The sequence below is a fragment of the Ambystoma mexicanum genome, chromosome 12 (assembly GCF_040938575.1).
Source record: "Ambystoma mexicanum isolate Mex_15411 chromosome 12, UKY_AmexF1_1, whole genome shotgun sequence".
NCBI lineage: Eukaryota > Metazoa > Chordata > Amphibia > Caudata > Ambystomatidae > Ambystoma > Ambystoma mexicanum.
This window is the reverse complement of record NC_090936.1, coordinates 96,715,578-96,740,918: the sequence shown is the minus strand read 5'-3', so window position 1 is coordinate 96,740,918 and position 25,341 is coordinate 96,715,578. Positions and strand designations below refer to the sequence as shown.

At 50.3% G+C, this 25,341-nt stretch overlaps 1 protein-coding gene across 4 annotated transcripts in view; it reads left to right on the top strand.

Annotated features, from left to right (window-relative positions):
* The window catches only part of INTS13 (integrator complex subunit 13), a 285,831-nt gene that overhangs the window by 227,101 nt on the left and 33,389 nt on the right, over window positions 1–25,341 (top strand). For all 4 annotated transcript variants that reach the window (XM_069628081.1, XM_069628080.1, XM_069628079.1 and 1 more), the window contains one exon: window positions 13,910–14,140. In XM_069628081.1, coding sequence (XP_069484182.1) covers window positions 13,910–14,140 — 231 coding nt within the window. The remainder of the gene's footprint in view (window positions 1–13,909; window positions 14,141–25,341) is intronic.

Here is a 25,341-nt window from a genome sequence, read left to right as displayed (position 1 = left end):
AGAAGAGCCATTCAGGGAGCCAGGCTAAGCCAAAGTCAATTGGCCAAAAGTCTAGGTGAAACTGAAGCACTTCCCAGAGGTAGGTAAAAGTATTGCACAACATTTTAAAAGTCTTTGTACATAGAGGAATTCAAAGTAGGGCCACAAGCTGTTTAGGCTTGTGAAGTAAAGAAGCTGCAAGCAACTCTACAGAGCAACCCCAACAAGTCTCACCAACAGAGAACAAGTGCAGTTACACGATAAGAAGGAAGTTCTCTTAGACTGTACAGTACCTTTAGGTTGACGAAAAATGCAGCAGATGACTTCTGTTCCTGTGCAGCTCTGCAGATCCTGGTGTTCCTGGGCCTCAGTCGTGGGGACAAGAGAGGGGACTTCTGGGAACACCTGAACTGCAATGGGATGTTACTGACCGCAACCAGCAATCTTCAAACAAGTGGCACTTCGGTATTTCAGCTCCTCGCGTCTACCACAAATAGCAACACTGCGGTTTCTGGATGTCGAGATGGACTTTCCTTGCATCTGGGGTCCAGCACTCTGTTGAGGTGGCTCAGGCTCGGTCAGTCCTGCTTCCTGGGAGTCCGGAGGGTCTTCCTGGAGCTCTTGGCCAGCTTAAAAGCAATGCACACAATCTGGTGTTCCTTTCCCTGGCGTTTTAGTTTCCAGCACCAACTCCGTGGAAATTCAACCAGCTCTGAGAGGATGTCCAGGTGACTTTCTTTGGAGTTGATTGGTCCCACCAACTCAAGGGGAGAAGTCGTCTTTGCAGGGGCTTCTCTGTCGATACGGATTTGAAGTTTCAGCACAGCAGCAGGGCTTCACCAGGCAAACCAACGTTCCAGGAGTTGCAGCAGGTGTCCTCTTCAAGTTCTTCTTCGATTCCTTCGTCCAGTTGTCGACTCTGCCTTCCAAGCCAAAAAGCCTTGCCTTTTATGCAGGTCTCACCCATTAATTCCAGCCTAGCTGTCAGTCACACAGCAGGGTGGCTGTCCGTGCCGGACAGTCAGCCGGCCAATCACCACACAGTGCATTTAGGTCTCCCAGAGACTAAGCATAGGGAGTTTCAGGCACCTCCCTCACTTCCTGCCCCCACCAGACACCCTGGAGCCAGAGGCGGGCTTCACTCGTGAATCCCGTCAAAGGCAAAGCCAACAAAAATCTCAAGAAAAACCTTTCCACAAAGAAATGGCGAAAAAAGAAGACTGGGGCCAGTCTGACAAAAATGGCATCCTTGGGTGCTTTACTGCAGCTGCAACGGCAGCCTGCGGTAAAACCACACCACAGTAATTACAAGTAAACCACTGCCACCAGCCATTCAGTGAGGAAAAGGTAACATAAAAATGTTACATGAGAAACTAGACAAAGGGGATACTAAGTAACCCCTCCAGCACCCTATTGTATGATAGTGGGTTCTTTGGTCTAGAAAGTTACAATTGTAAGTAAAGTCAATTTCACTTCACTGCTCTTGGAAACAGTAGTTTATCCAAGAGAAGGTATTTTAACCTTGGGGAAATCTGAAAGACTTCCCTGGGTCACTGCACTGAAGGTGCTGTGTGACACAATGTAAAAGATGATGCCTATGGAGTTTGTCAGACTCCACAACCAAAAGAAACAGAGTTCAAAAATCACATTAAAATACATGAGAGAGTGGGGGGAAAAGGGTCTCGTTCTCTACAGGTAAAAAAATCAAGTCCTCAAAATCCAGCAAAGTTGTTGGGGGTCTCTAAGGTAGAGAGGCATTAGCACATTTCTGAGAATTATCCCTAACACCAGCAGAAGATCTTTGCAGCACTGGCTTGCTGGCGCCTTTTTCAAGGCTCGGTTGAAGGATGATTGTTGTGCGGTAGACTTTGCTCCCATTCTCTGTCCTTGTCTCGGCTCGGGGGACTTTCAGGAGCGTGATCCAGCCCCTATAATTCCAGGAGGATGCCTGTAAAGGTTTGGATGAAACCACACTTCGGTTGAGGTTGCACTGCAAAATGGCACAGGATCAAGGGTTTTGGTAGATTGCGGCCGTGGATGTTGCAGCTCTTCCACGAAGGTGGCAAAATGAAGTTAGTCTTGGAACTTGTTAGGCCCACCAGTCCAGGGGAGGAAGTTGTCCGATTCAGGGCTTCATTGTCTCTCAGAAGTTGATTTTGGGACTGCAGCGGTTGCTCAGATGGCTTTGGCAGTCGCTGGAAGTGGCTGCTGATGTCCTTCTTCGGATCTTCAGTTCCAGTGGTCGACTGTTACGTTCTGCTCAAGGACCCTCGTCTTTAATGCAGGAAAACTGGCTGAGCCCACCAATCACCAGACATGCATTCATTGAACTTGGGGTGGGGGGGGGGTTGCTATCCAATGCGGACATCCAGCCTCCCAGCACAAACTGGTCGCAGACAGGCACACTGCAGGACAAAGACCAGAGTAGTTTTTCGTCTCCCCCCTTCCTGCCCTTTCAGGCACTCTGATTGCCTTGGCAGGCTTTCCAAGGGAAGCCCGCCAAAGACTAAAGACCCATCAAGACCTTCCCCACCCACCCAGGCAGGTACAAGAAAGCTCAAGTTAAGAAGTCATCATGAACAAGATTTTAAAAAGTACAGCCACAATTTTAGGCAATGGTGACCCTAGTGTCCCTTGTCTCAACTGCAATAGCAGCCTGAGACAATAGTCCACAAAAAGTAATGCAAAAAGGTACACTTCCACCAGCCTGCCAGACAAACCTGTAACAGTAACTAAAGGTTACTGGAACACTGAGAAAAGGGAGGCCATTTTTCCCCTCAGAACTTCCCATAAGATGGGGACATTGGGGCCACCCCCTAAGTTTGAATGAACGCCTGTCTGTTGATTGGTGGGCTCTGCCAGTTTGCAAGCATCTTGTGCTGCCTTTAACACTGACAGCTTTTAGAACCGCTGTCAAGCTGTCTACTTGACCTATCGCCTGCCTGCCGTCCAGCTGTTTTCAAGGCTGATGCCATTGAAGAACCGCATCATTGGACCTCTTTGCGGTGACGCACCCAATTTGTGATACCAACTTGTTTCATCATCTGCACAGTCTTCATCTGATTCTAGTCGCACTGCTACAGGACCATACTTCCTCACTGGACCATCTTGAGCTGACTCGACTGTTCAACACCCATGATCTTTTGGCTACAATAGACTCAAAACCTCTCCACGTGCCTAGAACCCTGGCTGGACACTGTTGAGCCCCAAGCATAACCATTAAAGGTATTTCAAGTAGTCTTTTCTCCCTGGCCTGCCTTAAAGGGCCCTAGAGACTAGTAAGATCCCACTCTCTACCCTTATAAAGACCTAGTCCATGAGCTTCAGCATGCTGCTGAAATGGCCTAATTCTCTGCTAATTCCTAGAGCAATAGTCCCTTCATCTCGCCCTCCCCCTCATGGGTAGACGGTTACACAGCTTTGTTTTACTGGCTCAATAAAGGGTATCCTTCATTTCGAACGGATTGTGTCCTCCCACATAGTCCTCATCTTATATTTCCATATCCAGCTTCAGCTGCTTCGGAAATTCTTTCCAGCAGAGGGCTCTGTGCGTCGATGTCGATGTTCCTATCCCTGTTAGATAGGCGGTACACCATCGGCTGCCTAGGGAGAGATCCCATATAAGGATAGGTACAGTGTGTTCTTCCAGTAGGGATATTCTGTATGATTGTGCAAGAGAAACTTTGCTGTCCAATTGTCCTCTGATACCGTTCTTTTGTGGTAAAACGTTTGACTGTAACGGTTGGATAGTATGAAAGACTTATGGTCTGTAGTAAATTTAGCCCAAGGTATGTACCGCTGCTATTAGACAAACACAAAACCTCCCCACTGGTGCACCTTGCGGGGGGGTTGATCCTTTCACTTTTAGTCCTCAGTTGGAACGGAGAGGGGACTGTCCAATCAAAGATGTCAGAAAAGATTTCCCTGTGGTCGATGGGGAAGAGATAATAGAACCTCCCAGGCAACAGCTACTTTACCATCAGCCACTGCTCTCGCCGCCACAAAACCTCTCACAGGTCATAGTTCAGAAGACCCCAGTGGGAGGCAGACTCTCAGTGCATCTGAAAGAATGGTGAGGCATTACTTCAGATGCATGGGCATTGGAAACAGTTGACCTGAGTTATTGCCTTCCCTTCTAAAAAAAGCATCAGTCTTCCACCGGGGAACAGCTCTTTCAAAGTTCCAAATCTGCTCCTTATGCAGGAAATCTTGACCCTGCTAGAGAAAGGTGCTATAGAACCAGTACCTGTAGCCGAGAAGAACAAGGGTTGGTACTCCTCGTACTTCCTAATTCCCAAGAAGAACGGAGGATTGAGACCCATTTTGAACGTAAGAGACTTAAACAAATTCCTCAGGAACAAAAAGTTCAAAATGGTTACCCTTTCTCAGATACTTCAGGCTCTCCAACTTCAGGACTGGATGGTATCATTCGACCTTCAGGATGCTTACTTTCATGTGACAATCCATCACAAACACAGACAGTACCTGAGGTTCACAGTTGGCGGTTCTCATTATCAGTTTCGAGTTCTGCCATTTGGGCTGACCTACGCCTGAGGGTTATCACCAAGTGTATAGTGGTGGTGGCAGTGAGTCTCAGGAGAGGGGAGGATTCACGTCTACCCTTGCCTGGATGATTCGCTGATCAGGGCCTGTTCCCCCGAACAGGCCCTGGAACATCTCTGCTCCACCTGTCACTCCCTTCATTAAATCCCACATGATACCATTTCAAAAGCCCTAGGTAAGTGCTCAAGACATTCTGCAGATGGTCACCAAATTCCAGAGTGCCCAGCGTCTCCCGGCCTTCGAATTTGAGGTTGCTCGGCCTCATGGCTTCCTGCATTTTTCAGGTGCCAGAGGCGCGCCTGAGCATGAGATCTCTCCAGTGGGCTCTCAGGACTCAATGGGCTCAATTCTCAGGCAGGATGTCAGATCCCCTTCAGTTTCCAAACAGAGTTGCTCATGATCTCCTGTGGTGGGCCTGCAAGGATAACATTTTAAAGGGAGAACCTTTTTGGCAGCTATGGCCGGAGATAAAGTAGTAGTAATGGACTCCTCACTCACAGGGTGGGGAGCACATACCAATGATCTGACAAACAGCGGTTGTTGGTATCCATAGGAGTCCAAACTACATATTAACTGTTTCGAGCTCAGGGCAATCAGACTAGTGATGAAGGCCTTCCTGCCTTCTGAACAGGGAAAGAATGTCTTGATAATGACAGACAATACAATGGCCATGTACTACCTCAACAAGGGGGGTGGTGTAGGGTCACTACCACTGTGCAGAGAAGCAATCCAGCTCTGGTACTGGGCAATTCAAGAAGGAATCTCCCCATTGGCAGTTCACCTGGCATCAGTGGAGAATACGGCGGTGGATGCTCTGAGCAGGCAGAACAGTCTTCCATGAGTGGGAACTAGCTCAGGAAGTCCTTGGAGATCTTCACCCTTTGGGGAACCCCCCAAGTGGACCTGTTCACGAACAGTGTCAACTGGAAGTGCGAGTGGTACTGCTCAAGGGAATTTCCTCTAAGAGGAGCTCTAGGAGATATGTTCATAGTGGACTCGGAGTTTCCACTCCTGTACATGTTTTCTCCAATCCAGTCATTCCTCAAGTCGTCAGGAGGTTGAGGATATCCATGATCCTTATTGCTCTGGCAGCGCTCCCTATTTCTAAGCGGTCTATCTTCAAGATCCCACATGTGAGGACTGACAAATACATTTTTCCCAGTCCCATTTCAAGTCCCAACTTGGTGTTCAGACTTCTAATGTGTGCTCCTTTTCGGCCTCTCCATACCTGCCCGTTAAGGTTATTAACTTTAAAGACCATCTTTTTAGTGGCCATTGCATCAGCCCGAAGAGTGAGTGAACTTCAGGCCTGGTCCTGAAAGCCTCCTTATACCATCTTCTATACCAGGTTAAGCCGACCTTCTTACCTAAAATTGTGTCTGAGTTCCATTTAAAAGGAAGACGAGAGGTTACACAGTCTTGATCCAAGGCGTGCACTGATATTTTACATCTCCAGGATGTCTAACATAAGACATGACGACAAACGTTTTGTAGGTTACACAGGCCACAAGTAATTTCAAAACAAATGGCAATTTCAAAACAAACTTTGTCAAGATGGATCATTTTAGGAATATCTGAATGCTACAGATTAGCAGGAAAGGATTCCCCGGAGGGTCTTGGAGCTCATTCTACTAGGGGCATGGCTACCTCCACTGCATTACAGAGCGGTGTCCCAATTAAAGATATTTGTGCGGCAGCCAAATGGTCGTTTGTACACACTTTTAACAAACCTTATAATCTGGTCTCTTCCTCAAGCTGGGAAGGTTCATTTGGAAGGGCAGTACTACAGTCTGTGCACACATACCTATGAAGGAAATCTTAAAATTATTATGAGTCTAAAAATGATGACTCCCTCGTCCAGGAATACATTCACTGCTTTGGGAATATCATAAAATGAGGAATATGTTGGACGACACAATCCATTCGAAGAACAAGTTACTTATCCATGTAAATGTTCTTTCGACTGGATGTTCCTCATCGCCCCTCCCAGCCTGCCGTGCAGTAGAATTTTCTATGCAATTGCAGTCTTCACTCTTTCAGGAGGAGTAATTGTCGGGTGCAGGATATTCTATACATGTTTTAAAAATGGAACTGAAGCCAACGGTCGATGCACGCAATTTATACCATCAATAACGTCAACATTGAGATGGAGGACTCCGAGCGACACCGAGTCGACAGACATCGACGCGCACCGCCCTCTGCTGGAAAAAATGTCAGATGCAGCTTAAGCTGGATATGTAAATATCATAAAATGAGGAATACGTGGGAGGAACATCCAGTTGAGAGAATGTTACCATGTGTAAGTAACTTGTTCTTCCCTGTCGCAATTTTACAGCAGGGCGCTTCAGTGCAGTGAAAGGGGGATGGTAGAAATTAAAAACGGGAGGGCTGAGGCTTACAAGAGGGAGTTGGGGATATGAGAGGCTGGCCTCCCCTAAAAGAAAATACTGTGGCATAACAATACGCTGAAACGGCTGGTACAGGCATCTCACACAGATCTCGATACAGAACTATGCAGCTTGCTAGGCGCATGTGACTGTACATTTTCGGTTGCCAGAGATAAACTACAGAACATTATCACATTGATGATACAAAGAATAGGGTTCGAGGGGATTGGGTCCTCCGACGTATTCCATATCTTTGACAGTAATCCCCACAGCTGTGCTGCTTCGGAAAATTTCCTGCGTCGATGCGCCGTCCCCGAGGACCTCATCCGATGGCCGACGTCACCCGATGTGGTAAGTAGGACGCACGACGGCGTAGCCTCAGTTCCGTTTTTTCCACGAACGTGTTCGCTTCGTGAATCTCGGTACGCCTCGACTCTTTGGAGTTTCTGTTGTATTCTTCTCGGTTCTTTGAACCTGTTCAATTTTTGTGAAAAAGCCTGTTCGTGACGATGTCTACCTCGTCTTCAACCCCGCCTCCGGGCTTCAAGAAATGCAGGGACTGTGGGTCCAAGATGTCGGTAACGGACTTGCACAACGCCTGCCTCTGGTGCCTCGGGGAGGCCCACGACACGGACGACAGTGTCGACTGTCAGTCGCTCACGGCCAAGGCCTTGCGGGAGCGCAAGAAGAAGTTGTCGGTAGGTAGGGTGTCTAAGCCCTGGAAGTCGAGGTCTGTGGGGCTTTCGACGGATGATTCGAGAGGCGACTCTCCGCGTCATCGTCGGAGGTCCAGCGGGTCTCCTTCTAGGAGTCGGTCTCGCCACTCCTCTGCCTCTTCGAGGCATTCCCGGAAGCGCCGGCATCGGTCGCCTTCCCGGTCCTCTTCCGAGGACTATGCCCATCGGGGGGCCGCTTATCCCACCATGCAAGTGACACCGGAGGAATGGGCTTCCTTCGAGAAGAAGATGTTAGCGATTCTCGAATCGCAGGGCACCAGTCCGTCCGCGCCTCCGAGTGGGGTCGGTCATGATCGGTCGAGAGACACCGCTCGCACGCCTTCGGGCTCGGGTGGTCGGCATGGTTCACGGGAGAGGTCCCGCTCGAACAAGGACCCGCTCGGAGCTCTGGCTTCGAGGCCTGTGTCGATGCCGCCGATGCTGGTGGCGCTGCGGCTGACGTCGACGCTGATTCGCTCGACGCCGATTCTCTCGCCGCCGACTCGTTCGGCGCCCTTGACGCCTTTCAAGGCGGTGGTGTCGGAGGGGCCACGTGGCACGGGGGTAGCCCCTAGAAAGGCTCTGGCTAAGGTCAGGCATAGCTTTGGTCCCCAGGTGTCTTCCTTTCACCGCCTGGAGTACATTTCAGAGGGTGATGAGGGCTTGGTTCCGGTGCCAGATAAGCTTCTCTCGGGCCATAGCCAATTTGATGACCTAAGGCAGTCACTGCATGATGCCAGTGGACTGGACACCTCTCTGGAGGTGGAGTTTTGTAGGCCTGAGCCTGGCACTCATGCCGATTCTTCATACCAGCGCCTTATGTCTCGGGTCACCGAGCACTTGGGATGGTCGGCTCCCCCAGGGGAGTTTGTTCAGGATGATCTCACAGACATCCTCGATCTTGGTCCCCCCACTGACACGGTACTGCCGTTTCATATGGCTCTGCAGAGAAGGGTGGCGGCGGCTTGGACTGCTCCGGAGAGTCTCCCGGCAGTGGGCAAGTCTTTGTCGCGAAAATACCGTCCAGCCAGTAGCGACCCCTGCTACTTGTCCAGGCACCCCACTCCAGAGAGTTTGGTGGTGCAGGCGGCTACGGCCCCAGCAAAGCAGGCGTCGTATCCTACCATCCCTCCGGATAGGGATGACAAACGATTTGATGGCTGGGCGAAGAAAGGGTTTTCTTCAGGGGGTATGGCGCTTCAGGCGGCCAACTCCGTATGTGCCTTGTCTCATTTCACACACACTCTGTGGAACTGTGTTGCATTAGCGGCTGAACATATTCCCGAAGAGGACAAACGGGATGGTTTCCTTGCTATGGTTCAGGATGACAAGGATGCCATGTGTGAGGCCGTTCAGTCGGGTTTGGACATGGCAGATTGTGTCAGCCGGTCCATGGCGGCGAGCACCGTAATACGCAGGTTTGCGTGGTTGCGGAAGTCGGGGTTCACTCCTGATGTGCATTCCCGGCTCCTCAACATGCCCTTTGACAGTGAACATCTTTTTGGCAGCAAGGCTGACGAGAGACTTGAGAGGTTGCAGACCGCCAAAGCTGGAGCCAAGTCGTTGGGCGCTGCAGTTCGACAACCTCCGCCTTTTTGTCCTAGGGGACAACAATGGAGGGGAGGTTCCTTTCGCTATTACTCGTCCTTCAGTAAAGCGAGAGGAGCTGTCAGTCAAAGAGGCCACCATAAGAGTGCCAGAGGTGGAAAACAGGGTACTCGAGGTGCCAAGGCCGCTCGGGCAGTTGCCTCTTTGCCCTCAGGCAACGTCGCAGCCGCTACTACTCAGTCATGAGGCCAGGTCCCATGGTTCGCTGGCGCAGCATCTTGTAGAGTGTCGTGCCATTACTTCAGATGTGTGGGTTCTGGAGATCATAACCCACGGCTACCGTCTTCCCTTTCGGCAGAGGCCTCACGACAATCCACCTGGGAACCTCTCTTTGAAGAGTCCGGATCCGCTCCTTGCGCAGAAAATTCAAGCCCTGCTGGAGAAAGGCGCCATGGAACTGGTGCCTGTAGCAGAGAGGAACAAGGGATGGTATTCCCCTTATTTTTTGATTTCGAAGAAAGACGGGGGATTGAGACCCATAATGGACTTGCACGGTTTGAACAAACTCCTCCGGAAGGACAAGTTCAAGATGGTTACTCTCTCTCAAGTCCTCCAGGCCCTTCAGCTTCAGGACTGGTTGGTGTCACTCGACTTCAAGGACGCTTACTTCCATGTGCCGATCCATCCCAAGCACAAGAAGTACCTGAGGTTCGCGGTTGGCGACTCGCACTTTCAGTTTCGGGTCCTGCCGTTCGGATTGACCTCCGCCCCAAGGGTTTTCACCAAGCTCATGGTGGTGGTGGCAGTGCATCTCAGGAAAGTGGGGATTCACGTCTACCCCTACCTGGACGATTGGTTGATCAGGGGGAGCTCTCCCGAGCAAGTCCTGGATCATCTGTCCGTCACCTGCCACTCCCTTTACAAGCTGGGCTTCTCCCTCAATTTAAAGAAGTCCCATTTGATGCCAACACAGCCGCTCCAGTACATCGGAGCAGTGCTTGACACATCCTGGGGCTGTGTTTTCCTCCCCAGGTGAGGGCTCTTCACATTCAGCAGATGGTGCACAAGTTTCAACTTGCCCAGATGCTCCCGCCGTTCGAGTTCTTGAGGTTGCTCGGCCTCATGGCATCCTGCATTCTTCTGGTGCCAGAGGCTCGTCTGCGGATGAGATCTTTGCAGTGGGCACTCAAGATGCAGTGGTCGCAGTCTTCCGGCAGGATGTCGGACCCTGTTCAGGTGCCGCCCTCGGTCGCCCAGGACCTTCTGTGGTGGGCCGTCGAAGGCAATCTGATGAAGGGGGCTCCGTTTTGGCTTCCCTGGCCGGAGGTGACTATCGTGACGGACGCATCCCTCACGGGATGGGGAGCTCATGCCAACAAGTTGACAGTCAGCGGTCGTTGGTCTCCGTCGGAGTCCAGACTCCATATAAATCTGTTGGAGCTGAGGGCCGTCAGGCTAACCCTGAAGGCTTTTCTGCAGACTGTGCGAGGAAAGAGTGTCCTGATTCTAACGGACAACACGGTGGCCATGCACTACCTCAACAAAAAGGGGGGCAGGGTTACTTCCTCTGTGCAGGGAGGCGATGCAGCTCGAGTTCTGGACCATCCAGCAGGAAGTTTCGATCTCGGCTGTTCATCTGGCCCGAGACGGCGGACGCTCTGAGCAGGCAGAGCACGATCTCTCATGAGTGGGAGCTGGATCAGGAGATTCTCCTGGAGATCTTCGCCCTTTGGGGACCCCTCAAGTGGATCTGTTCGCCTCCAGTGTCAACCGGAAGTACGAAAGGTTCTGCTCGCGGACATTTCCTCCAAAAGGAGCCTTAGGAGACGCGTTCGTGGTGGAGTGGTCATTCACACTGCTGTATGCGTTTCCTCCAGTCCCCGTCATCCCGCAAGTACTGCAGAGGTTACGGAGGTTCGGTTCCCGGATGATCCTCATTGCTCCGGCGTGGGCCCGGAGGACGTGGTACCCGGACCTTCTCGACTTGTCCATCTGCTCTCCACGTCGTCTTCCCTACCAAGACGATCTACTCTCACGGGAGGGGGGTCCGGTTCTCCATCCAGAGGTCTGATCCCTCAACCTTCACGCTTGGCTTCTGAAAGGTTGAGGTATAAGGATTGGGACCTCCCTGAAGACGTGTCGGAGGTGTTGCTCTCGGCCAGACGGCAGGCAACAAAGTCTCTGTACCGTTGCCGTTGGCGTAAATTCTGCGACTGGTGCAGAGTTAAGAATGTGGATCCTTTTTGAGTGTGACATTTCCATGGTTCTGTCTTTTTTGCTTTCCTTGGCCCACAGGGGCTTGCAAGTGGGTACCATTAAAGGTTACCTGGCGGCGCTGTCCATATTTAAGCGCTCGTCTGAAGAATGTTCCTATTTTAAGATTCCTTTAATGTCTCAATTTTTGAAAGGGCTCACTAATTTGTTCCCTCCGTCACCTTTTATGGTGCCCGGTTGGGATTTGAACCTTGTTCTTAAGTTTCTTATGGGTGCCCCGTTTGAACCTTTGCATTCTTGCCCTTTGAGACTGTTAGCTCTTAAAACTGTGTTTTTGGTTGTGGTTACTTCCGCTCGCAGAGTGAGTGAGTTACAGGCACTTTCAGTTATGCCACCCTGCACTGTGTTTCATAAGGACAGGGTTGTCCTTCGAGTTCGTCTGTCCTTTCTTCCGAAGGTGGTTTCGGAATTTCATTTGGGCCAGAAGGTTGTTCTTCCGGCATTCTATCCTCCTCCGCATCCTGGTAAGGAAGAGGAGAGGCCCCATAGGCTTGATCTTAGGAGAGCGTTGAGCTTTTATATTTCACGCATGTCCCAGGTCAGAGTGGACGATCAACTCTTCATTGGTTACGCTTGAAAGCGTTTGGGACAAGCTGTGACGAAACAGACTTTGTCTCGTTGGATTGTTTTGGTTATCTCCGAGTGTTACCGCTTGACGGGTAAGGACCCACCGGCTGGCTTGCGGGCCCATTCTACCAGGGGTATGGCTGCATCTACTGCCCTACAGAGGGGTGTTCCTATTCGTAACATCTGTGATGCAGCCACCTGGGCTTCAGTACATACATTTGTACGTCACTACTCCCTCGATTCCATCTGAGGACAGGATTTGGCCTTTGGCAAGGCAGTCCTTTATTCCGCAGTTTGATTGGGCATGCTAAATTTGTCTTCTAAATTCTTTTCCCACCTCCTTGCTTTGGTACTGCTTTGGGAGTCTGTCAAAGATATGGAATACGTCGGAGGACCCAATCCCCTGAAGAACAAGTTACTCTTACCTGGTAACGTTCTTTTGATGGGATGGTCCGACGACGTACTCCATATCGCTCGCTCCCTACCTTCCCCGCTGCAGAATTTCTTATGTGATTGCAGCTTACGTTTCCGCAAAGCCTTGTGTATCTGACTGGCAGAAGACTGGTGTCACACGTTCTGGGGGAAAAAACTACAACTGAGGCTACGGGCGTCGTGCGTCCTACTTATCACATCGGGTGACGTCGGCCGTCGGAGGAGGTCCTCAGGGACGGCGCATCGACATCATTGACGCAGGACGCAGATGCCGAAAATTGTCCGAAACAGCACAGCTGTGGTGATTACTGTCAAAGATATGGAATACGTCGTCGGACCATCCCATCGAAAGAACGTTACCAGGTAAGAGAGTAACTTGTTCTTCTATGTCATTACAACTAAGTAAATTACTTGGTGGTAATTTACTTCATTGCAATCACTTAACATTTATTTTCCGTATTTTTTATTTTTGTTTGGAGGTTTCCCCCCTGCTCCCTCTTAACCTTCATTACCACCCCAACCCCCATCCCATTTTACCCTTCAAATACACGTACCAAATTCAAAGTAATTAAAAACGTTTGCAACGAAGTAAATTACCATGGAGTAATTTACTTTGTTGAAACATTGGGAGAACAAAGAATAGTATAAAATGGAATACTTAAGCAAACACTTCCACTAAGGCCATGGCGTTACACTTGGCTGAATAAAATGATCGGTATGCAGAGAGGTGGCGTTAATCGCGTCAACAGCAGAAGCAATATACCTCAAGACTCATTTGCGGTATGCTGTGCGCCACTGTAATCTTCTCAGTCAATCCCAAACTGCCTTCTTCCCAGCTCCTGCATGTTCAGGCACCCACAATAGGTCCTCCCTGCATCAACACAATAGTCCAGATAAGGCACCTAGCGCTCTGATATTTACACAGGATGTCCGTTTGGAATTCTATGGGGCACAAACTATTATTTCAAGGAAGGTAGCTATCATTTCTAGTATGGTCAATAGATTCATGCCTGCTTTGACCTTTCCAATGCCATCCCCATGTTGTCCCAAGTGCTGGCACCATAGAAAATGTAAGTGGGGTTCCCAAGGTGTTGGTGGTTGTGGGGCGGCCCAAAATGTACTGCCCTCCCCACCCACATTTGGTCCATTTATATATGTTTGTGGCAAAATGGGATCACCTTTTATGTTGTGTGTATATATACATCCCAAGGGCCTTCAAAGGGTTTAAAACGACTTTAAATTATTCAGCACTGTATAGCATTTTGTATGTTCACTGGCAATGCAGACTTCTACTCTTGGTTGGGTGGCATAGGAGCAGTTTGGTAATTACTACGGTGTCCATGAATAATCTTGAAATTATATACTTGTGCTTTGTTGAAGACCATTTTATCTTAAGTATTTATGTAATTTGAGGTCTGCAGCTCCTCTGTTTTTTTTATGAAGGGACGAACAATACCGAATAATGTGGAACGAACTAGAGACACTTGTGAGAGCCCACATCAACAATTCTGAAAGACACCAGCGCGTCTTAGAATGTGTACTGGCGTGTAGAAGCAAACCACCCGAAGAGGAGGAGCGCAAGAAGCGTGGTAGGAAGAGGGAAGACAAAGAAGACAAGACTGAAAAAGTAGTAAAAGACTTGGAGCCCGAAAAGCTGTGGCAGGAATCCGAAAGGTACATTTCTTTCAAAAAGATGAAGCATCTTAACGTGATATCACTGTCCTCACTTAAAGTTAAAATGTGTTATTCAATTGTTATTCTCAAATCAAAGGAGCAGTAGGGGATTCTGGTGGGAAGTGTATTTTGTGATGCATTTGATTATTTTGTCATTGTATAAACTGGAAAAACCTGGTGTAACTTTAAGGATATACTTGATATGATATGGCATTTATAACACCTATACACAAGTGTTTCAAGGCACGACGCGGCAAGGCAGGGGGAACAAAGGGAGGACAGACAATGATCCTACTAGGCCAGGTATCATTCAGATCGAGCAAGTACATAGGATGGGGGAAGGGGGAAAGTGCAGGGGGGGGATGTGGCAGGGGGAAAGGACAGTGCATTACATCGGAATAGAATAATAACATTAAGTAAAAGTAACGGCCAGCAGGTGGCAAGTGCAAAGGTAAGTGCAGACATCAGCTATCAAGTGCTGGTGGGGGGACTGTAGGGATACAGAATGTTACTTTGGATACAGGGATACTTGATAGTAAATGGTTGTGGACCAAAGACAGTACTGAAATATCATGATTGTGTTTTGCAAGTAAATTGATTTGTATGGTCTCATCTCTCTCCATACTTCTTTTCTCATCACCTACCTGGCTCTGTCTTCCATACTTGCCTTTTCTCCTTCTGCAACTGACAAACTAGCACTAATTCTCAGCTCTGCAAACCCATCCTGGGGTCCTCTACCCTCTCGCATCCCAATAACTGGTGCCCTTAACCTGCCTACAGCTTTATTCACCCTTCAACCCATCTCTGAGCTCTGGGATTTTTTATGCATGCATCCATGTGCCCACCATCTTAGCTGTCCTGAAGAAACCAACAGCTGATCATAGTAACCCTATCAACTTGTATCCCTTCCCCATTCTACAAGGTTCTTGAGCATGCAGTCTTCAACTGTATTGCCTCTTAATTGTAATCAAACACACTCTTTGACCCCCTCCTCCTTTTATTTCATAGTAGACACTCCACAGAAATGGCATTTGCACCTTCCCCATGTCGGCACACCACTCTGACCTCTTGTCCATCCTCATCCTTCTCAACCTCCCTACAGCCTATGATAGTTATTCACCCCTCTCCCCTCTGAACCCCCTCAAGCCTGGGCTTCAAGCCTTTAATGGGTTGCCTCCTACCCAGCCATTTGCCCTTTGCCAGCTCCTGGAATAATGGCATCCATTTCCTTCCATTGAGAGCCCTTTAAAGGGTTGGCCTTTGCCACACGCTGTCTTAGCAAACCCATCTTCTCCTTTGGTTAGTCTTGGCATATTGTTGCTGATGATATGCATTTCTTTTGCTATGTCCCTCCTTTACCACTCTTGCATCACCATCTGTCTCTCTGCCACTCATTGAATTGTGCTAGACTGCCTAATGATCAGCTTCTCCAAGACCGAAGTATTGCCCTCCTAACTCTAACCCCATTCCCCCTATGCCCTCCATACTTCCCTTCCTCTGATCATCTCATGTCATTCCCCAAAGCTTACATCCCGACTTAAGGGGTCCCCTTTGGCAGTGACCTCAAACTTGATCAGTTCCTTGCAGCCAGGCTTAACCTCCCGAATCCACAGAATGTGCCCCTCCTCACCTATCACACATGTAAGACCCGAATTGCAGCCTGGTGCTTAGAAGTCTAGACTACGACTCCGGCCTTTTCACAAAGCGCTCCCCTCTACTCGATCCTTCCCCATGCTTAGCAAAGTACTACACTGCCACCCATCTATAAACTCTCGAGTTTCCCTTCGACCCCTGCTCACTGCCTCCATGCAGGGTTGTTCCCTCTTTCAATGACTTGTTCTGGTATTTAAATGTATTCATGAGCTGGTCAAAACGCACCTCTCAACCTGAAAGAATATCTTCTGCTATTCTCACTTGTGGTAAGATCACAAGTTAGGCTACTGTGTGTGGAATGGGTGGGCCATCGCCTACATGTAAGGGGTGTCCCTCTGGGCTTCCATCCCATCTCTAACTTCCTATGTTGGGTTTCTCGTAATGCCCCAAGAACCCCATGGGCTGCATGTCTGGTACCTCCTAGAGGCCTGAGACCCCATTGTGGCAAAGGGAAATATGATTAGAGTGTGCCTGCAAATCTGGGGCTCTGCAAATCACATTGTCATTAACAAGTGTCATTTGAGCGGATTGGGTCCTCTGATGTATTCCATATCTATGACAGTAATCACCACAGCTGTGCTGCTTTGGAAAATCTTTCGGCGTCTGCGTCCTGCGTTGATGAGGTCAATGCGCTGTCACGTCGATACGCTGTTGAGCCGACGTCACCGGATGTTATAAGTAGGACGCACGATGCCCGTAGCCTCAGTTCTGTTTTTTCGACGAACGTGTTTGCTTCAGAGATCTCGGCGCGCCTCGGTTCTACCGAATCCTGTTCTTTCGGTTCTTCAAACATTTTCGTTTGTGTATTGAAATGATGTCTTTGGCTTCTTCCACCCCGCGGTCAGGTTTTAAGAAGTTTCGGGTGTGCGGGTCCAAGATGTCGTTGACTGACACGCACGACGCTTGCCTCTGGTGCCTCGGGGAGAACCACGATACGGATGACTGTGTCGACTGCCAGTCGCTTAAGTCTAAGGCCTTGTGGGAGCGTAAGAAGAAGCTGTCAGTGGGTAAGGTGGCCAAGCCTCGGAAGTCGCGAACCACTGGACTTTCGATGGATGATTCAAGGGGCGACTCTCCGCATCATTGTCGTGAGTCTGGGGGGGTCTCGGTCCAGGAGTCGGTCTCGCCATTCCTCTGCCTCTTCGAGGCACTCACGGAAGCGCCGTCACAGGTCGCCTTCCTCATCCGAGGACTGCGCCCCTCGGCGGATTGCTTGTCCCAACAAGCATGCCACTCTGGAGGAATGGGATTCCTTCCGAAAGGAGATGATGGCGATTTTTCAATCGTAGGGCTCCGGTGGTCCGCGCCGTCGAAGGATGCCGGCCGTGACCATACTAGAGACACCTCTCGTACGCCTTTGAGGCTTGAGCAGTCATTGCGACCACCGGGCGCCTTCGAGGTCCCGGTCGGACAAGGATGGTCACTCTAGACATGCCCGTTCCAGGTCCCGGTCCTCGACGCCCTCGAGACCGTGTGAGCCTGTGAAGTCTTCGAGGAAGGCATCAACGCCTTCCGCGCCAAAGTCGTCGAGGGATTCTCTCAAGGCTCCGCCTCCGAGGAAGTCGTCAATGCCATCGGCGCCCAGGCTGTCGAAGGACACTCTCGGGGCTCTGCCCTCGAGGCCTGTGTCGACGCCTTCGAAGTTGTCTGCGCCTTGCTCGACGCCGATTCCCTCGATGCCTTTCGAGGCTACTTTGTCGGAGGTACCCCGTGGCACGGTGGAACCCCCCCCGAAAGGCTCTGGCCAAGGCTAAGAATGTCTTTGTCCCTTTTTCTGTGCCCTCTTTCCAACCTGTGGATTATATTTCTGAGGGGGATGAGGGATCTGAGGAAGGTTTGGTGCCTGAGGAGGTGTCTGACGAGATTTTGTCTGGTCACAGCCAGATTGAAAACCTGCGTCAGTCACTGCACGACGCCAGTGGTCTGGACACCTCCGGAGGTGGAGTTCTGTCGGCCTGAGCCTGGCACCCATGCCGAGTCCTCGTACCGGTGCCTTATGTCGAGGGTCACAGAATACTTGGGGTCGTCTGCGCCACCTGTGGATTTTCTGCAGGATGACCTGACGGACATCCTCAACCAAGGTCCTCCAACTTACCGGGTACTGCCATTCCATATGGCTTTGCAAAGAAGGGGGGGCTGCAGCTTGGACTGCTCCAGAGAGTCTCCCGGCAGTGAGCAAGTCTTTGCCCCGAAAATGACGCCCAGCCAGTAGTGACCCCTGCTACTTGACCACGCACACCACTCCGCAGAGTTTGGTGGTGCAGGCGGCCACGGCCCCAGCAAAGCAGGCGTCGTACCCTACCATCCCTCCTGATGGGGACGACAAGCGTTTTGATGGCAGGGCGAAGAAAGTGTTTTCTTCAGGGGGTATGGCTTTACAAGCAGCCAACTCCGTGTGTGCCTTGTCACGTTTCACGCACACTCTGTGGAACTGTATTTCCTTGGCGGCTGAACATATTCCCTAGGGGAGGAACGGGATGGTTTTCTTGCTATTGTATAGGATGGCAAGGATGCCATGTGTGAGGCCGTTCAGTCGGGTTTGGACATGGCAGATTGTGTCAGCCGGTCCATGGCGGCGAGCACCGTAATACGCAGGTTTGCGTGGTTGCGGAAGTCGGGGTTTGCTCCTGATGTGCAGGCCTCAACTCCTCAACATCCCTTTGATGGTAAACATCTTTTTGGCAGCAACGCTGACGACAGCCTTGAGAGGTTGCAGACCTCCAAAGCTGCAGCCTTTTCATCCTAGGGGACAGCAATGGAGGGGAGTTTCCTTTCGATATTACTCATCCTTTAGTAAATCGAGAGGAGCCGCAAGTCAAAGGGTCCACCGTAGGAGTGCCAGAAGTGGAAAACAGGGTACTCGAGGTGCCAACGCCGCTCAGGCAGTTGCCTCTTTGCCCTCAGGCACTGCCTCAGCCGCTTCAGCTCAGTCATGAGGCCATGTCCCATGGTTCGCCGGTTGGGGGAAGGCTGGCGCAGCATCTTGTAGTGTGGTGTGCCATTACTTCAGATGTATGGGTTCTGGAGATCATAGCCCATGGCTACTGTCTTCCTTTCTGGCAGAGGCCTCACGGCAATCCACCAGGGAATCTCTCTTTTGAAGAGTCCGGATCCGCTCCTTGCAGGAAATTCAATCCCTGCTGGAGAAAGGCACCATAGAACTGGTGCCTGTACCGGAGAGGAACAAGGAATGGTATTCCCCTTATTTTTTGATTTCGAACAAAGACTGGGGATTGAGACCCATCATGGACTTGCGCGGTTTGAACAAGCTCCTCAGGAAGGACAAGTTCAAGATGGTTACTCTTTCTCAAGTCCTCTAGGCCCTTCAACTTCAGGACTGGTTGGTGTCTCTCAACGCTTATTTTCATGTGCCGATTTCACTTTCCGGTCCTGCCGTTCGGATTGACCTCCGCCCCGAGGGTCTTCACCAAGCTCATGGTGGTGGTGGCAGCGTATCTCAGGAAAGTGGGGATTCACGTCTACCCCTACCTGGACGATTGGTTGATCAGGGCGCGCTCACCCAAGCAAGTCCTGGATCATCTGTCCGTCACCTGCCACTTCCTTCACAAGCTGGGCTTCTCCCTCAACTTAAAGAAGTCCCATTTGACGCCAACCCAGTGGCTCCAGTACATCGGAGCAGTGCTCGACACATCCCTGGGGCTGTGTTTCCCTCCCCAGGTGAGGGCTCTTCACATTCAGCAGATGGTGCACAAGTTTCAACTTGCCCAGACGCTCCCGGCGTTCGAGTTCTTGAGGTGGCTCGGCCTCATGGCATCCTTCATTCTTCTGGTGCCAGAGGCCAGGTTGCGGAGGAGATCTCTGCAATGGGCCCTCAAGCTCCAGTGGTCGCAGTCCTCCGGCAGGATGTCGGACCCCGTTCAGGTGCTGCCCTCGGTCGCCCAGGACCTTCGGTGGTGGGCCGTCGAAGGCAATCTGATGAGGGGGGCTCCATTTTGGCTGCCCTAGCTGGAGATGACGATCGTGACGGACGCATCCCTCACGGGATGGGGAGCTCATGCCAACGACTCCATATCAATCTGTTGGAGCTGCGGGCCGTCATGCTTGCCCTGAAGGCCTTTCTGCCGACTGTGCGAGGGAAGAATGTCCTGATTCTGACGGACAACACAGTGGACATGCACTACCTCAACAAAAGGGGGGGGGCAGGGTCACTTCCTCTGTGCAGCGAGGTGATGCAGCTTGGGTTCTGGGCCATCCAGCAGGAAGTTTCGATCTCGGCAGTTCATCTGGCCGGAGACGAAAATGAGACGGCGGGCGCTCTGAGCAGGCAGAGCGCGATCTCTCACGAGAGGGAGCTGGCTCAGGAGGTTCTCCTGGAGATCTTCGCCCTTTGGGGGACCCCTCAAGTGGATCTTTTCGCCTCCAGTGTCAACCGGAAGTGCGAAAGGTTCTGCTCGCGGGAATTTCCTCCAAAAGGAGCCTTAGGAGACGCGTTCATGGTTGAGTGGTCCTTCCCACAGCTGTACGCGTTTCCTCCAGTCCCTGTCATTCCGCAAGGGCTGCGGAGGTTACGGAGGTTCGGTTCCCGGATGATCCTCATTGCTCCGGCTTGGGCCCGGAGGACGTGGTACCCGGACCTTCTCGAATTGTCCATCTGCCCTCCACGTCGTCTTCCCTACCGAGACAATCTGCTCTCACGGGAGGGGGGGGGGGGGTCAGGTTCTCCATCAAGAGGTCAGGTCCCTCAACCTTCATGCTTGGCTTCTGAAAGGTTGAGGTACAAGGATTGGGACCTCCCTGAAGACGTGATGGAGGTGTTGCTTTCGGGCAGACGGCCGGCGACTAAGTCCCTGTACCGTTGCCGTTGGAGAAAGTTCTGCGACTGGTGCAGGGTTCAGAATGTGGATCCTTTTTCATGTGACATTCCTGTGCTTCTGTCTTTTTTGCTTTCGTTGGCCCACAGGGGCCTGCAAGTGGGTACTGTTAAAGGTTACCTGGCGGCGCTGTCTATATTTAAGCACTCGTCGGAGGAGTGTTCCTATTTCAAAATTCCTTTAATTTCTTAGTTTCTCAAAGGACTCACTAATGTGTTTCCGCCTTCACCTTTTCAGGTGCCTGGTTGGGAATTGAACCTTGTTCTGAAATTCCTTAAGGGTGCTCCGTTTGAGCCTTTACATTCTTGTCCTTTGAGGCTGTTAACCCTTAAAACTGTGTTTTTAGTTGCGGTCACTTCCTCTCGCAGAGTGAGTGAGTTGCAGGCACTTTCAGTTAAGCCACCTTTCACTGTGTTTCATAAGGACAGGGTTGTCCTTGGAGTTCGTCCTTCCTTTCTTCCGAAGGTCGTGTCGGAATTTCATTTAAGCCAGAAGCTTGTTCTTCCGGCATTTTATCCTCCTCCACATCCTGGTAAGGAAGAGGAGAGGCTCCATAGATTGGATCCTAGAAGAGCTTTATGTTTCTACATTTCACGCATGTCCCGGTTCAGAGTGGACGATCAGCTCTTTATTTGTCACGCTGGAAGGCGTTTGGCACAAGCTGTGACTAAGCAGACTTTGTCTAGATGGATTATCTTGGCAATTTCTGAACGTTACCGCCTGGCGGGTAAGGACCCTCCGGTAGGCTTACGGGCCCATTCTACTAGGGGTATGGCTGCCTCTACTGCCCAGCAGAGGGGTGTTCCTATTTGTAACATCTGCGAAGCAGCCCCAAGGGCTTCGGTCCATACTTTTGTAAGACACTACTCCCTAGATTCTATCCATGGGCAGGATCTGGCCTTTGGCAAGGCGGTCCTTTACTCTGCAATTTGATTGGGCATTCTAAATTCTTTTTCCCTCCTCCATACGTTGGTACTGCTTTGGGAGTCTGTCATAGATATGGAATACGCCAGAGGACCCAATCCCCTCGAAGAACAAGTTACTCTCGTACCTGGTAACGGTTTTTCGATGGGATGGTCTGACAACGTATTCCATATCGCTCCCTCCCTACCTGCCCCGCTACAGAATTTCTTATGCGATTGCAGCTTACGTTTCCGCAAGGCTTTCTGTGGTCATACTGGCAGTGGTTTGGTGCCACACGTTCTGGGGAAAAAACTACAACTGAGGCTACGGCCGTCGTGCGTCCTACTTATAACATCTGCTGACGTTGGCTCGACGGAGGCCCTCGAGGACGGCGTATCGACGCAGGACGCAGACGCCGAAAGATTTTCCGAAGCAGCACAGCTGTGGTGATTACTGTCATAGATATGGAGTACGTCGTCGGACCATCCCATCGAAAGAACGTTACCAAGTAAGAGAGTAACTTGTTCTTCTGCAGCGACTTCTAGGTCTGTGAGCACAGTTTATTTTGAGTGGTGTCAAAATATACCCTGCGCTAAACCGTGGGCACTCGCGGCCATTCGGGAGAAACGAGAGACCATACACAGCATGAATTAGTCAGCAGCATACCCCAATGGTACCATCATGCATAGAGTTGAGTGGCCAATGAGAAACTCCACCTGACGCCAAGATGGTGGCTGGCAATTAGGTAACCGTGTTGCCAATGGTCCGTACGCTGCGCAAGCCCAGATGGGAAAAATTAAAGTCTAGAGAGTTAGTCACCAAGCAAAATGCTGCTTCTAACCCGATCACAGCTGCCATGCATCTCAAAATTACATTGCCAATGATGATCTTGCTATATTATGAAAGGAGAACTAGCCACAGAGAAAATGTAGGACTTGGGAGATGGTTGGAGAGCATGGCGAGAGGTGATTGGCGTGACGAGAGGATGTGAGCGGTGGAAGAGGGAAGAGGTTGGATTGAAGGAAGGGAGAGACATTGAATTAATGTAGGAAGTGAAGCACAGAGAATGAGAGAGACCGAGTCGGGGGAAGACACAGGACGAGTGAGGGGGGGAGACACAGAGCAAGTGAAGGGGGAAAAACCAGGGAGGGTGAGGGGGAGACACCAGGGAGGGTGAGGGGGAGACACCAGGGAGGGTGAGGGGGAGACAACAGGGAGCGTGAGGGGGAGACATGGGCTCCTTTTTGGGATTTCTTTTTGGAGTTTGGCATTCCTCCACTTTTTAAGCAATTACATTTTAATGGAACACCACACAGAACCTTCTGTGCAGTGTTGTCAGTAGCTCCTAAAGCTACTCCTTAATTATTTCCTTGTTTCCCTGACTAACCCTTGCAGTTACCAGGGCATGGGAATACTTTTTATCCTTCCTACGTTTTCTTTTGGGAGAGCAGCACACACCACGTTATGCGAGGGGATACAGAGAGTCCCTTTTCTCGCCTCCCCATTAACATTTCGTTACTGTGACAGGCCCATCTGTTCAGGCTGGTGGCAGTGTACCTTCTACACAATACTTTCTTGTACTTTTTATCGCAGCACAGATAAGGTACACCATATACCACACCACATACCTAAAAACTTAGGCCTTGTTTTTGAATCCCTGACCAAGATGGCTTGTCCTTTCTGATCCCTTCTTCTACCATGCTAGGTGGGAGAGAGACCCTTTGTCTTTGCCGGGCTTCACATGGAATCCTGCAAAGGTTCCCTGAGGGCCTGGCAGACAGGCAGTGAGGGAGGTCCCCCTGCCTCTCGCCCTGCAGTGTGCCTGGTTGAAACCAGTTCAGACTGGGATGCTCGCTGTCCCCATTGAACAGCCACCCCCAATTTTTGAATGCTTCATGGGACATGATTGGTGGACTCGGCCAGTGTTCCTGGATAAATTCTGAGGCCCTGGAGAAGAAACCGAGAGTCCATCACTGGAACAAGAACATTCCCATGAGGCGGACAAATGATGTCGCCAGAACTTCCAATGACTGCCAGAGCCTGTTGAGTCACAGCTGCTGTCCGGACCTAATCAGTGCAATCGACTGGGAAGATCTGAAGAAGACTACCTCCTCCCATAGACTGTTGGGCCTAATCAGTCTTGAAACAAGCTACCATTTGTGCCCTTACCAGAAGAGCTGCGACCACCAGGGCCTGCAAACCTCAAATACCTGGGGCCCTGTGCTGCATCGCTACGCAACGTCTCTGGAAGCACGGTTTCGCCTGAAACTTTGTGGGCATCCTTCCAAGCTTGCACCAACTCGAGCCATCTCCAAAGAGCCCCCTCACCAGAGGCGAGGTGTGAGAAAATGAGTATAGTTGACCGCCATAACAGTCTGTCCGCCGAGCCTGCAAAAGGCACCAACAAGTAGTCACCTGGAAGAACCGCAGCTGGACGTTGGCCTGCACGAGTGCTGTCGCAAGATCCACCAAAGTCACCTTCTCCAAGTCATCAAGCCCGAAGAGCAGAAGACCGGATCTGATGTCGCCTCTGCTTGAACCGTCCTACAGCAACTTTTTCATTGCAAGGTACTGTTCATCCCTGGTACAACCTACCTGAGGCCTGCTTCTTTGATCCTGTAGTTCTGGGGGCTTCAGATATCTTGCTACCCCCCCCCCCAGGTTGGGGAGACAACCCTTTGTAAAACCTCCTGCCCTTGGACACTGGTGCTTGGGGCAACTACTCAGGAGGTCATCCAAACCTCCCTGCACACATTTGTAACCACCAATTTACTTACCTGCAACTCAAGGGGATCCCACCTGGACCCTGGTACTCTGAATACTGTGTTTTGCTTCTTCCCGCCATTGTCTAGCCAGCCTTCAACCCCTGGTGGATCAGTGGCCCATCTGAACGTTGAGGGACTCCTACTAGATGGGGGTGACTATTAAGACAGAATTGGGTTGAAGTTATGAAAAGTACATTTTTTTAAATTAAAATGTTTTTAGTACACATGGTACTTTTACATTATGTCACAAATAAAATTCCATTTTCAATACCACAACAAAGAAAGAAGAAGAAGAAAAAAGAAAATACACACACTACAAATTCAGGAACTAAGCAATTAAATCATCTAAAACGATTACAGCCCTTCTTAGTACCAATTAATGGGTAAAACATTGTCAGTCCAGCACTGCATTCAAGGATTGCCATGGGTACAATGAGCCTTTTCCTATGCCCTTAGTACTACAGATAAGCAGGGGGTTTTGTAAATTATCCCCGGCACCCCCTGAAGTAAGTTGCCCCAAATATCTCAACCTCAGCATGTACTGCCTTTATCACCTCCTCCAATCCCTCAAAAGTTAGAATCAGGAATTTCACCAATGCCAATGTGAGAGAGAGATGAGAATAAAAAGTTATTAAGAGTTTGGATATATGTTTCAGATTGGTTTATTATGCGATTTGTTACCGTCCAAGCTACAAAGGGTATTGCAAGTGAGCGTATACTGTATATATGTTGATTACAAGTACTTACCTGAACTTAGAATTGCAACAGTAAACCTTAGAGTATAGAGGTGTCTATCTGTTATATAACTCCTTAGTGTGTAAGTGTTTTCGTGAACCAGGGTATGCTCTGAGGTCTTTGTACCTAACTACAGCCCTCCTCCCTCCTTAGACTAAGCCTGGCTGCTCGCCACTCTACCATACCCTTGGGTAATTCAGGCTGATCCTAAAATGTGTAGCCCTGTTCACTCATGGTGGGCTTTAGTGACTTTTGTAAAAACAAAAACTAACATAAAGGAAGTAATGAAAGAGAAAATTGTTGTAGATGGAAA